A 14996-nucleotide genomic window follows, 5' to 3' on the forward strand; every position below is an offset into this window, starting at 1 on the left:
CTCCGGCCTATGAGAATGAGGTTGACATTACGCGCCAATCGGCATGGCTTTTAGAGAGAGGGGCTCACTTTTTGAATTGGCTGTGGCTGCCTCCGGCGAGGAATGGCGGTATCGGTGAGAGGAGTCGGCGTTTGAAGAGGTGGCACTTCCAGGGCGTTTTCTTTGAGAGTGGTGAGGACTCTGAGTGTGGGTTGGGGAGATGGGAGTAGGCTAGCGTCCCGGGAGCAGTGGGCTCCTGTACTTATGTCCCACGGCCCCGCCCCGGTGACCGCGAATTCCGGAGCACCCTAGCCCAGGCATTCCACCTCTGGGAGTTCCCCTACCCTACTCCTAATAACCCGGCTGTGTCGCGGAGTGGGAGCCCGAAGTCCACTAGGTCCCCGCGCGTCTTCACCGCTCACCTGGTTAGATATTTTGTTATAGAAGAGTCTGGGCGAAGGAGGGAGTTGGGAAGGGGGTCTTGGCAAGCGCAGTCCTCTGCGGCTCTGGGGGCCGGCAGCTGCATCCTTTGTGGGCTTATCTCAGAGTACTTAGTGGTTTCACTCTAGGATTCTTCTTGGCGTCTTCTCTGTGGGAAGTATAATTTTTACATAAAACGTCTGGCCGTTCCGCCCCTCCACCCCCCGCGCCATCCTCTTCGGTACAGATTTGCATGGCTTATTGTTTAAAAGCGCAGCTTCTGAAATCAGCTCGGGGTTGAATCCTTGTTTTACCACTAACTGTGACTTGGGGGAAGATACTTGGCCTCTCTGTTCTGGATTTCTTTATCAGATGGAGATAATAACAGTACCTCCCTCTTAGTATTGTTGAAGAGATTAAATTAATACAAGCAAAAGTTTTAGAACAATGACTGCGACATATTAAGGGTTAAATAAATGTCAGTTGTCAATCATAATGTAATGTTACCAATAATGTTATTGTCAATAACACCAACATATCCAGTATTACATTTAGCAACCCCATCCTGAAAGACGATTGCCTAAAGAAATAAGTGAAAGGGAATCAAAAGTGAATGTTTGTTTAAGTGACAAATTTTATCATTGAATGATAAACATGAATATAGTCATGTGTTATAGTTAATGTCTTTAGTCAGCTCCTTGAGTATGTTTTTGGATGAGAAATGAGCTGTTTAGGTTTATGGACATTGATCCTATTGTGTTTATTTTAAAAGCTTACAGAATACATGAATTAAAAAAGTGATTAGTGTATTTTATTTTCTAGTCAAAGTATTAGATGTTATGTCATCAATTTATCATGGAGATCATTTTTTCCCCTAAAATTTAGAGCTGTTTTGGCAATAAATTGATCATATACAGTATCACCAGAGACAATTTTAATTTTTAATCATCTGTTTTGATACTCTGAGAGGCACAGGAAAAAAATACCAACTTATGTTGTATTAGATTTATTAAAACCTCCCTTCTCAATTATTTAAAGCAGATTAGTTCATCCCTTGACTTTTTTTTTTTTTAAACAGCTTTTTAAGGGGACTTTTATTGAAAGCCTTTTTAGAGCCTTTTATTTTCACTGGAAACAATTAAGTGTTAGAGTCTTGAAAAACTTAAAAATTTAAGGACCGCATAGAATATATACTGGGTTCTAAGTAAAGATTGTTATTAACAGCTGTTGGAGCACTTCTTTGGGGGAGCCTTCGAATAATTGACACGGATGTTTGGTAAAAACATAAATATCCACATTGTGAATAGTATATGAAAAATAATCATTTGCATTCATTTTAGGACATCATCTGTTTAGTTTTAACCACAAATAGGTTTGAATTCTATTATCTTCTTAACTGATATGGAAACTGAGGCTTTACCTATTTAGTGCAGAACTGAGACAGGAGGTTGAGTTGCTTGACTTTGAAGTGTGTACCTAACAATTGTGCTTAGGTCTATTGTTATTAGTGTACACATCTTCACATCCACACAATATCACCATCCAGAAATGATGCTAATGATACCTTACTGTTTCTCCTCAGCATACAATTTACCTAAACTATTACTTTGCAAAGAATCTGATGGGAGATATTGGTATATTTTATTAACCTGAATAAGTAAGCAAGGGTAAATTAGATCAGACATGTACCTCCAGATAATATTCTGGGATTTACTTCAAGATAATAAACTTACATAAAAACTCCAGTTTGAATTGATGAAAATCTGTTCAACTTTTCCTTTTTTCCCTGCTTGCCAAACTTTTTAATTCTTAAGTCCTAGAAATATACATATCACATATATAAAAATATATATATGATATATAAGTATATAATACATATATATAAACATATTGGCACTAACCCATGCATAATTGTTAATTCTTCTAGAGGAGAGACATTTGTAAAGTAATGTGAAAATACAGATAAGGGAACAGACCAATACACATGAGAGGTTCAGAGAAATCCACAGATGATGGTAAAAAGTGGTGTTTTGGGAGTTGAAAGACATGATAGATGGAGAATTAAGCACCATTACTTGCAAGTAGGTGTGAAATAAATTGTGATCTGTATTTGAAAAGTGCTAAGAAATACATTGTGGCTGGAGCATATAGCATATGTGGACTGGGGGAATTATAGGAGATGAGGTTCAATGACCTTCTCAGCTAGGCTAGGACCAAACTGTATACTGGATGGTAAATTTGTACTTGGTCATGTATGGAAGAGTGCATGTGGAAGTTCTAAGCAGGGAAGTGATATGGTCACATTTGATTTTAGGACCATACCCCTAAAAACCATGTGGAGAGAGACCTCTGAAGAAACAGATGATAAAGTTTTTTTGAAGCTGTTTCTGTTTAACTGGGTAACCACTGTGGCATTGGACTTAGAAGAAGAGCCAAGTCCCACAAATACTTGAGATGGGATTGATAGGAATTTGGGGGAGGGCGGACAAGATAGTAAAGGAAAGAGTAAGGGATTGTTTGGGGGATGATGGTGGTATATAGATGGTGTTTAAGTGGTGGTATATATGAATATAGGAAGAGAAATAGGTTGGCTGAAGGCAAAGGTGTAGAGGAGGGAGGTAGAATAATATTTATGAGTACCTTTTGAGTGTTCATTATGTCAGGTAAAGTTCTGAGTACTTTTACTGCATTGATATTTTTATTGTATTCCTATGAGTCAGGTATTAGTATTTTGTTTCATAGAAGAGGAAACAGGCTCAGAGAAGTTGAGAGACTTTCTTTGGCTCAATATTAAGAAAAATGGGTAACGATGCTTTTTATAGATTCTAGTATAAAAGTAGAGCCTCTTATGATTAGTTTTGCCCAATGGTCATGTTTGTTACATGTATTTTTATTCAAATTTTATTTTTAAGCCAACTTTGAAGAGTATAAACAATGGCTGACGATAGTGGATTAACATCCACCACTGGGAGGACAAGTTTGGCAGACTCCTCCATTTTTGATTCTAAAGTTACTGAAACTTCTAAAGAAAACTTATTTATTGGACCTACTTCATACGTTGAAGGTAAATCTGCTTAAAACATTAATTATTTTAATCCTAAACTTAGAGTTTCTTATGATTTAACTGTAATACTGTTAAAGCTAGAGTACATATTCAGTAAATATTTGACAGAAACTCTTTACACTATGTAGATTTTTTATTATTGTTTGGATTAATGCTTTCTGCCTTTGAAGAGGAAGGCATCTTATTGTTGGATATTGCAATCTAGGTGCAACATTTTTAGCGAGATTGTATTCAGTTATGATTGGTTAGGTGAAGAGACACTTTTTCCCTTACCCCACTATATAAATGGATCTTTCCTAAAGTCCATGCACTGTTGAAGAAAATGACTGCAAGATAATGAATACTTTCTTTGGCTTTTAAGGGAGTGCTGATGTTTGTATACTCTGCTACGGTATGTTTTGTCTTCCTCTTAAATATGTGACCAAAATTTCAATAAGCCGAGAATTAAATATATTTAATTTTAGAGAATGTTATGCTCTCAAAGATTGAAAACATACCAGATAATAGCCAAAAAATGCATCAGGAACTACTGATTTTGATGTAAATTCCTGATAAAGTTTTAACACTTTTAATTTTAATAGAAGAAATGCCTCAGATTGAAACAAGAGTGATATTGGTTCAAGAAGCTGCTAAACAAGAAGAACTGATAAATGCCTTAAAGGTATGGAGTTTTAGTTTATATATTTTTTAAAGGATTGTTTTTCTTCCACCAATGTGTATATAATTTTATAGCTTTCTTAATCTCATACTTAAGTCTCTTTTCCACAGACTATTAAAATAATGGATGTCCCTGTTATAAAGATAAAAGAAACTTGTCCCGGAAAATCGGATGAAAAATTAATAAAAACTGTTGTTAATATGGTAGGTCAAGCATTTCATTGCATGTGGCATGCTGCACTTCCCTTAATTGTATTCTTATATTCCACTTATGGTGATTGGACTTCAATTAGGCACAAAGTATATTTTGTGCATTCTGAAGCTAGATGAATAGAAATTATTTTGTATTTATTTTTAAAATTTGGGTGTTTCTAAAACCCCAAACTATAGCATATGTGGAAAATAATGAAATCCTTGTAAAGTAATTTGGCATTGTTAAATTTAAATGACATGTATTTACAAATATCTGATACTTTACTTTAAACTCTATCTTTTTTTCCTTAATTATATATTTATTCTTAATTCTTGCTTTATTTTTAAAATTATAAATTATAATTGACAATCATCAGGGAATTTGCCTCAGCATATGAAATATATCTAATTCTATATACTAGTTGTAATAGTTTCTGAGGGCTGCCATAACAAAATACCACAAAGTCAGTGGCTTAAACAACAGAAATGTATTTTCTCACAGTTCCTGGGCCTAGAAGGCCAGTCAAGTTATTGGCAGGTTTGATTTCTCTTGAGGCCTTTCCTCTTGGCTTGTAGGTGGCCTCCACTTTCCTGCTATGTCTTCACTTATGTGCATGCACATCCCTGGTATCTCTTTTGTGTCTCCAGATTTCTCTTATAAGGAGAGATGTCAGATTGAATTAGGGCCCACCCTTGTGACCTCATTTAACCTTAATTACTTCTTGAAAGGCCCTGTCTCCAAATACAGTCACATTCTAAGGTACAGGAGGTTTCGGCTTCAACATGAATTTAGTGGGTACATAATTCAGCCTGTCACATCAATCTAACAAATAAAGCCCAAATAATTTATTGACCCATTCAAAATTTTTTAAATGCTTCTCTTTTACACAGGAGTCATACAGTTACTTAAATATCTTCATTCTTTTTCAAAGAAATACAGTATAAAGTGGTAAACAGTAATTTGCCTTTTTACATCCTATGTTTTACCGTGCTATACAACTGCCTATATATTTCACATCTTTCTCTTATTTTCCTTATATATACTGAAATGATTAAGTTAATATACATCCTTTTTGTAGATAGGAAGTACCATACTATTTTTTCTATTTTTCTGATGACAATTTGCACAATGTGTGGCATCATTTTCTCGGTCAGAATATAAAGCAGTAGTGGATATCTTCCTAATGCATCCTTTTATCAAAATGTATATACTTAAGTTCATTATTTTTATTTTATATGCATACTAGATGATTTATAATGACTACTAAGTCAAATTAGAAACTTATGCCTCTATAATATTAATCTTCAAAATTTAAGATCTTAATGTAGATGGAGATATATATATATATATATATATATAAATACAAGTAAGTAAAGAAATAGCTATTCACTATTAAGTATAATGCTCATTATCGTATGATTTAAAACTTAAGTTTTCTGTAAATATAAAAATGTTGATATTGAATTGATTTTTAGGTCTTATTTAGAGAGTTGTATGAGTTAATTTTATAATATGTAAATTTTATTCCTAATAACTGCATGAAAAAATCAAGGAAATTAAAGTGCCATTTGTAAAGATGGAATCAGTGGAAGAATTTGAAAGTTTGGATTCTCCAGAATTTGAAAATGTATTCATAGTCATGGACTTCCAGGATCCTGTCTTTCATGAGTTATACAAAACTGATTGTAGAGTCATTGGACCACCAGTTGTATTAAACTGTGCACAAAAAGGAGAGGTAAGAATATACTTTTTTTTATGACTTTTCAAGGTCAAATTTTTACTAGTGAGTGTTGTGAAAATTAATATGCAGAAAAATCCTGTTAATTGTTGAGAGTATGAAATAATTTAGAATAGGAATACTAGAGACTAATATAATAATTCTAATATATAATTCTATTGTAATTCTTAGCGGTGAAAACCTAAGACCTTTGAAAGTTAAACAATAACAACTGTGTATTTGTGTGTGTATATAATATGTATTAGTGTCTACATATATACATATGTATATGTACATATATCTTACTATCTGCAGTATCTTGGGAAGAAATAATTTGCTAAACTTGGATTCCATAAATGTATACACATATGTTTTCCTCCAAACGGAACAGAAACCACATTTCCATTTTTATCAGTTAGTACATTACTTAAAATCAAGGAAATAACTAACTTTTTATGCTTAAATAGCATTTCAATATAAGAGTTGTAGTTATTAGTCCCTATTCTTCGGTCTTATTGCTATATTTTGCTGTTCTTAAGCTTGCCTTATTAATTTAATATTGCTTAGGTCATTCTACTTCTTTTGTCATAGATATTAGTAATAACCACACGATAATCTTTAATTCTTGGTTTTGATTTAGAGATGTTGCTTTCAAAAAACCAAATAAAAATTTTAAAGACCAAAATTATGAAAAATAATCTTGCATAATAGTGGTAATTAAATATATATTTTTTAAAACCATTCTCTGATATATATATATGTGTATGTATGTAAAACTAGTGGTTAAATCATTTACCGATTACTTTTTTAATCTCAAAAATTGGAATCATATTTGGTTCAAATATGTGTTACACACCTAGGATTTACTATAAAATATCTGATCTGTTTTAACTTTAATTGGGAGCATTTACATTAGCGTAGGAGTCCGAAGTCTTTTCTATAGATAATACTTGATAGTCATGGGGATATAAAGTATAGCATAAAGAATATTGTCAATAATATTGTAATAACTGTGCATGGTGTCAGACGGGTACTAGATTTATTGGGGTGATCACTTCATAAGTTATATAAGTGTCTGATTACCATGTTATACACCTGAAACTAATATAATATTGTATGCCAACTGTAATTAAAAAATAAAATTACTTTTTATTTTTTAAAAATATGATACTTCATATGTGTCAAAGTACATTTGGAACTAAGAATTTGAATATAAATATTTATGTTTAATTTGCCGATCATAAAGTGTGTATAATTTGGGAATCATGGGAAGTTTTTTTATTGTGAAACTTGCAATCTGTCATGCTATTTTTTATTGCATATTGAAAAATGCAGGTAAATCTTTGGATTGGGAAAGTTGATTAGTAAGAGGGGTAATATGTTTAGCCTGAGAAAGATATATTCTATTTTCTACTGTAAAGAAAGCTCACAGGTTTTAAATTTCATTCTTCAGCCTTTGCCATTTTCATGTCGTCCACTCTATTGTACAAGCATGATTAATCTAGTACTGTGTTTTACTGGATTCAGGAAGAAAGAAGAACTAGTAAGTATTTTGAAACATTCTATTCAAAGGATATTTTTTCCATCAAAATAAATTTTAAATTGGCTGTTTGTTTTTTTTTTTGGTAGTTGTATCATGGTTTTATTTTTAAGATTTCGAAGGAGAAATTACTATGACTATACCAGGTTTTAAATTTTTTGAAGAAACATTCTGAAGAATCTGGTAAAGAAACAAATATTTTGTCTAGGATGACTGGCATATGAATTAACAGAAAAGCTTCTTAACTGATCTGTTTCAATTGTCTTTTGTTAGGTATCATACATTACAATTTTTTTAGACAAGTCTAGCCTTAAAGTACTTTACTGCCCTAGAGAATTCGTAGAGGCTTTTTCCTTTGACATATAAAATTTTCTGTGTTGGAGCTAATGGGATACTACTCTAATTTTGTGGGAAGAATCTTGATATTATGTAACCTGGTGTTAAAAAAAAAAAAAAGTAATAGGGCTGTATGAAAGCCAGTTTAGTTAACTTAGTTTTGTGCGACTATCTTTACTAGCTTATTACTAAGTTTTTGTCTGTGCCAATAAAGCAAATGAGTCTTTAATTTTTTTAACATAAAATTTATATCTCTAGAAAAGTTTCTGTTATGTACCTTATAAATAGAACGTATTCAGTAAATGGTAAATGAATTGCAAGCATAGTTTAAAATTTTGTGTAAATTAATCATAGTCAATGTTGCTTAATTTTTTGAGGTCAGATTGGTGACGTTGGTTCATCATATGGGTGGAGTTATTCGAAAAGACTTTAATTCGAAAGTTACACATTTGGTGGCAAATTGTACGCAAGGAGAAAAATTCAGGGTAGGTAAACTTGGGTATTTTTGCGTATTTCAATATAGCATCATTTTGGAATGCATATAATAGCACTCTCTTCTCTTTCTCCCACAATTTATTAAAGATCAAAAGTTCAGTTTTTGCTATCTGTACATTTAGTAAAAATTTTTAATTGTAGGAGTGTGTGGTCTCTTAGATTTTAAGAACTGGCTATCTATTTAACTGGCTATCTATCTTGGGAAAATATAAATACTGACCACTTTTTTTATACCACTTAATATTAATTATGAAAGATTGTAGATCCGATGAAGAAAGGTGAAACAATAAAACTTCTAGTAAAAAAAAAAGATTTTAAGGAGGTTGGGTCTGAAAAAATGAGTAGGATTGTGGAAGTTGGTAGATGGATAATATTTCAGATAGATGAATAATATTAGCAAAGCTTACTATGATCATTGGCGAATGAGGAGTCAGGAAGCAAGGAGAACAAATATTTTATTCTTGGACTTTATAAGAACAGAGCAGAGCTATGTTCTTATAAAATGGTTCTAAGATTTAACTTGTGAAACTTATTAATGAATAGGATAAAGTGCTTTTATTAGGATAAAAATCTTGATTTAAGATTGCACTAGCATATATATCTTAAGAAGAGTTTATCACTTTGTTCCCACTCTCCATCAGTATATTTATGCAGCAAATGGTAATTTTAGTGTACTGTTGAATTCCTGGGAGGTATATATCCTAATTCATACTGAAGTTTTTAGTTACTTAATCAGATACTTTCTTCTGTAGTGTTAAAGTTATTTTAATCTAAGTTGTATGATTGAGAGACAGTTTTTAGAAAAATTTTATATTTGTTACAAAGCAGATGAACAATGATCTAAAACTATGCAAAAAAGTATGTATATCATTGCTTAGAACTTTCATGAATGCAGTTATTTAGAGTAAATATTAATCGTAGTTAATGTTTATATTCATAGATTGCTGTGAGCCTGGGTACTCCAATTATGAAGCCAGAATGGATTTATAAAGCTTGGGAAAGGCGAAATGAACAGTAAGCGTTTAGAAATTTAGTAGTTCATTATGTGAATTAAACATATTATAAAGATAAACCCATGTGCCCCAAACTCTAAGTTTATAAACAGTATAGAAAAAATGGATTCAGTCTTTGGGTAGCTTAGGAAATAGTGAGAGGAGCAAAGTTATAAAAAAAAAAATTATAGAAAATTAAAAATTGAAAAATATCTATATCTTTGGACTTTACCTTGTGAAATAATTTTGATTATAATAAACATTCTAAAATTATTAGGTAATAACGATGCATCTGGATGTTTGGATTGTGTTGTATTTTTTTCTTATTTTATGTTTGGTTACATTTTAAGTGGTGATTGCAATTCATAACCTTTTTAAGCTTTCCAACCTCATAATTGTACTTGCCATTGTACTTCTTCATTACTTAAGATTTTATGAAACTGTAGAACCTCTAGAATATAAATAAAATTTCATGTACAGAGCAGGGGATTGAATCTTGTAAGGATTACCATGTCACATTTTGTCTCAAATTACTTCAAGACGACTGACAACACATCAGTTTTGTTTTTTAACTGAAGTTTTTGTGAACACTTAAGGTCCAGATATAAAATATTTTCAGTAAATGGATTATGCTAAAACCTTGAGAATTCCTTTAGATTATACAATGATCTACCTAATTAAAGAATATGTTTTGTTTTTAGGGATTTCCGTGCATCAGTTGATGACTTTAGAAATGAATTTAAAGTTCCTGCTTTTCAAGATTGCATTTTAAGTTTCCTGGGATTTTCAGATGAAGAGAAAACCAATATGGAAGAAATGACTGAAATGCAAGGTAGAATTTAGCATAAAAGTTATATATATTGTATTCCTTACTCCTGCCTAGTCACTTCCTGGTGAATATGCCTCTTTAAAAATTTGGGTTTGGAGATAAGTAGGTTGCCATATTCATGCTTGTATGCATTCCTCTTTAGGAGGTAAATATTTACCTGTTGGAGATGAAAGATGCACTCACCTAATAGTTGAAGAGAATATAATAAAAGAACTTCCATTTGAACCTTCAAAGAAACTTTATGTTGTCAAGCAAGAGGCAAGTAATTCTAGAATAAGATTGGTTTTCTAAAAATGTTACTCATAGCTTTTCTGATAGGTAGATTCTTAATTAAAATGTTCTTTCTCTCACTTAGTGGTTCTGGGGGAGCATTCAAATGGATGCCCGAGCTGGAGAAACTATGTACTTATATGAAAAGGTATGTTTTTTTCTTTTGTACCTTAGTCATTTGTTCTACAAATTTTATTATATAAATATGATACTTTTCTATCCAAAAAGAACATGGTATAATTAGCATATAGATCATCTTTTACATCATGTTTAGGAATTTGAGAGTAATTAAACAATTAGATAATGAATAATAATAGTCTTAGTCTATGTAGATATAAGTGAAACCATTCAATCTAAAGAATGTCATTTTAATCTCATATATTCTCTGCTAATACTTGGTGATACTGTTGTGAACAACATCACTGTCTTCGGAAACTTAGAACCTTAAGGGAAAGATATGAAAACAGTTACAGAGCAGAAGGACATATTCTATATTTAAGTAATGTGTTCTAATTAGCTTCACTCCAAGAGACTCAGGCAGGATTGAAAAGAGCAAATAAATGTTGAGCTAACATATTAGGCTAACCTGGTAAGGACATTCAAGTTAGACAGCAGGTAGGAGAAGGTATGAAAGCTTGAGAGTACATTAAAATAGCAAGTAGTTTATTATGGCTTTAGAAAAGAGTGTGGGAAAGAAAGGACAACAGGTAAAGCTTACTTAAAGGTGGTCAGAATCAAGAAGTTTTTAATATGTTAAAAAGGTTTGGATTTTATCCTTTAAGTATTAGGGGCCATTGAATATTAAGGGTAGGTCGTCATTAAAAAAATGACTGAAGTAGAATGTAGGCAAGGAAACTTTAGCCTTCATGCTAGATCTTGGTAAATAGCAGTATCATTCATCCAACCAAATGTGGCATAGAACTATAGAAGCAGGCTTTAAGGGAAGATTTACTGCAGTTTGGGATTTAATAATTTTAAATGGAATATTGAAGATGAGTTTCTTTAAAATCTAAACAGAAAACATTTAAAAAATCTAAACATACTCTGTTCTCTTCAGACTATTCTCAATTTAAGGTTAAAAATGCTTTAGATTTTTGGGAGAGGGCTCTTAAAATCAAGTGTTATTTGACAAATATCAGAGAACACTATGTCTAGCACTGTGCTAAACGGTAGGGATACAGTGAACAAAATATGAATGGTTCCTGCCTTCCTGGAGTTTATGGCCTAACAGGAATAGACAGTAAACAAGCTTCCAGATGAATATGTAATGGTGATAGTGCTATGAATAAAAAAATGAGATGCTAGGGATTAGATGCTACAGTGGTCCCTTATTATGTTTTATGAAGCTTCTGAATTATTGTAAAATTATTGTGCAAAATCCAGATTTTGTCAGACTTATAAATGTATTTATCTTTTGTTCCTGTCTCAGTAAAGAACTATGAGAGTAAAACTGAACTTTTGTGCTTTTGATTGCAGGCTAATACACCTGAGCTCAAGAAATCAGTCTCACTGCTTTCCCTAAATACTCCAAACAGTAATCGCAAAAGACGTCGTTTAAAAGAGACGCTTGCTCAGCTTTCAAGAGAGACAGATCTGTCACCTTTTCCTCCCCGTAAGCGCCCGTCAGCTGAACATTCCCTTTCTATAGGGTCACTTCTAGATATCTCCAACACGCCAGAATCTAGCATTAACTATGGAGGTAATTCACATTTTAAAAATTGATCTTTATAAAAGTTAGTGGGATGGAATATTTATTAGAGTATATGGTTAAATCTGTACTGTAGAGAATATGAAAAGCTCTGCCTCTAATTACCTTTGTTCTAGCTGAGGAGAAAAGGGACATGAAAATGCTTCCATTAATGATTGCTTACTATATGCTAAGTGCTTTTTATGTTTTGTATATTTATAAGATAGGTTTTACTTCTATTTTAAAGATGACTAAGGTTAGAGAAGTAACTTTAGGGTCACACAGCTAGCAAATGATGGAGCTGTTCAAAAAGTAAATTCTTAGCATTAGCGAAAGAAAATCACAGATTCACATGAATTATGGACAAAATAGGTACAGTGAAGTCAGGAGGGCAAGTTCACTTTGTTCTCAACTGATACAAGAAGGCTTTTACAGTTAACTCTTCTGTGTTGATCATCAGTTTTTCCCTTTATTTTTGTTTTTTAGTCTGAACACAAATATGTTATATTTTCTAGATTTAAGAAACAATCAAAACCTTCCCTTGATCACATTACACTCTCCACTTACTACATTTCTCTCTTCCCAGTAATGTTAGTACTCTTCAAAGAATTACCTTGATTAATTGTCTCACTTCCTTGCTTTTCATTGTTTTTTTAACCCATTCCAGTTGAACTTTAGTCCAGCTTCAATGTGAAATTGCTCTTGCTGGGGAGACTGACAGTTTTTATGCAATCAAGAGCATTAAGTACATTAACAGCTACTCATTCCTGGACACATTTTTTTTCTCTTGCTTTTGTACATTACTTATTTCTCATTCTCCTTTGCCTAACTTCTCTCTCAAACTCTAAATGTTGAATGTTATTTCTGAGTCATTTCTTCTTTATTTTGTTCTCCCCAAAATGGTCTCATTTAATTCCGTGGCTTTAACATTTATATGCTGATGCTTCCAAAATTTGTCATCTTCCTTGTCCAGCTGCCTGCTTGATATCTCCTTGTTCACATCTTAAACTTAACGTAATTGAATTAGAACTATTGATTCTATCACTTTCAACACTATTTGCCATTCTTTATCAGCTTTTTCTGTAGAAAGGATCTCTCGTAGACAATTACAGTGGTCTCCTAAATGGTCTCTCTATATCCATTTTTGCTTTTTTACATGTAGCACTTATTGTCTGCAAAACTAAATTAGATCATGCCACTCTTCTGCTTAAAGTCATTTAGGCTTTGTAGTTGTCATGTTCTTAATGTAATCCTTCCTCACCTCATGTAGTCTCATGCTTGTCGATAATACTCTCTAAGCTTCAGTCACACTTTTATTCTTTGGATAGTTTTACTACATCCCTAGCTCAGGAATGTTATACTTGCTTTTTCCGTCTTAAAGAAATCCTGTTGGATTCTCTGTAAAGCTAAGTCCCTGTTCCACCACTCCTTCCTACCAACCCACTACTTGGTTGTCTTCAGTAGTAGTTAGCACTATTAGAAATTATATTTTTTGTTTACTTCTTTATTTGCTTCACCAAAATGTAAGCTTTAGGAGAAAAATAACCTCATCTGTCTTATTCTTTGCTTTATTTTCAGTGCTTAGTACTGAGTAAGTATTCTCTAAATATTCATGGAAGGAAAGTCACTTTAAGGTAGGCCCAGAATACTGAGGTGGATTTGAGAATATAAGAGGAGCAAGAATACAGTATACAAATTGAGTTTTCAGGGAATAGTAAGTCAGTTTGCTTGGTGTATGGAGGAGAAATAATTAGAAAGGTTAATTGGGGTCTAATATTATAGGATTTGAAATCAGATTGTCATGTCTTTATATTGTCATCAACCATGATCTTTAGAAACTTGAGCAGCTGAGTAATGGAGTAGGTAATTTATAGTGGATTATTCTGAAGAATGTTTAGGAGGAGGGAATGAATAGATTGTCAGACCATGAAGTAATCTGCAGTGACTTGGGCCACGAGATAAGGTCTTGAACCAGGAGTGGTGATGGTTGGAAAGAAAAGGAAGAAGCACTGGGGAAATATCGATAGAATGGAGTGATAGGAAGAGGATAAGAGGAGATATTGGCTAAATATTAAATGGAAGTAATGTTACCTTGGCAAAAATAGGAAGTTCATATTTTGGAGGAAAATAGTGCAGGTTTAGAGAAAATCCAGGTTAAATTGAGGTAGTAATGTATAGTAGGCATTTGGAAAAATTGAACCGGGTGCTTGCGCAGGGGATTATGATTATGATTAGATTATGATTATGGTTTTTTAACAAATTTATTTTTTATTATTTTTTTAATATTTGAGTGGATTGAAGCCTGGAAGGTTATGTGTGTTCAAGATGCTCAACTGTTGACACAAAGCTCGAATTTGGGCCTCGGTCTGCCCCTTCCTGTCCTCTGCCCATTCCCCTCACTATACTGTTTCTGTCTCTCTGAGCCTGAGCTTCTGCTAGGGTCACCTTGTCTTGAACTCAGGAGGAATTCTCAGGATAGTTGACCAGTGACAAGAAATCTGAGTCAGGGTTTTAAGGGGGTCAGGATTAGCCTATTTGGCTGGGAGAAGCAGCAAAAGAGAGGGGTAGCCCACACTTCTGTCGCATAAGCCCAGTTTGGAGATAGATCAGAGAATTTACTGGTTCTTTAATTGTGGACAGTGTGAGCATGGGATGGTAAGAGCTGATCATAAATGACTGAAGCTAGTATATGCAATTTAGGGGACAGGAAAGGAAAATGAACCATGAAAGAAACCAGACATGTCAACTATAATAATATATTAGATACTCTATCAGGGGTCCCCAACCCTTGGGCTGCACAGCAGGAGGTGAGCAGCA

At 33.1% G+C, this 14996-nt stretch overlaps 1 protein-coding gene across 6 annotated transcripts in view; it reads left to right on the forward strand.

Annotated features, from left to right (window-relative positions):
- Nucleotides 1-14996, forward strand: part of ECT2 (epithelial cell transforming 2) — a 56530-nt gene continuing 41534 nt past the window's right edge. Inside the window, exons 1-13 of one of the 6 annotated variants that reach the window (XM_023524751.1) lie at nt 29-171; nt 2327-2480; nt 3312-3463; nt 4045-4124; nt 4232-4324; nt 5866-6048; nt 7484-7573; nt 8284-8391; nt 9342-9415; nt 10095-10225; nt 10365-10480; nt 10578-10640; nt 11969-12191. In XM_023524751.1, the coding sequence (XP_023380519.1) occupies nt 3334-3463; nt 4045-4124; nt 4232-4324; nt 5866-6048; nt 7484-7573; nt 8284-8391; nt 9342-9415; nt 10095-10225; nt 10365-10480; nt 10578-10640; nt 11969-12191 (1291 nt within the window). In that variant the 5' untranslated portion in view covers nt 29-171; nt 2327-2480; nt 3312-3333. Of the gene's footprint in view, nt 172-252; nt 405-2326; nt 2481-3311; nt 3464-4044; nt 4125-4217; nt 4325-5865; nt 6049-7483; nt 7574-8283; nt 8392-9341; nt 9416-10094; nt 10226-10364; nt 10481-10577; nt 10641-11968; nt 12192-14996 lie in introns of those variants that run through there. The other 5 variants (XM_011380492.2, XM_023524753.1, XM_011380501.2 and 2 more) reach the window with 5 other exon arrangements.

This window comes from Pteropus vampyrus, unplaced genomic scaffold (genome assembly GCF_000151845.1).
Source record: "Pteropus vampyrus isolate Shadow unplaced genomic scaffold, Pvam_2.0 Scaffold12, whole genome shotgun sequence".
NCBI lineage: Eukaryota > Metazoa > Chordata > Mammalia > Chiroptera > Pteropodidae > Pteropus > Pteropus vampyrus.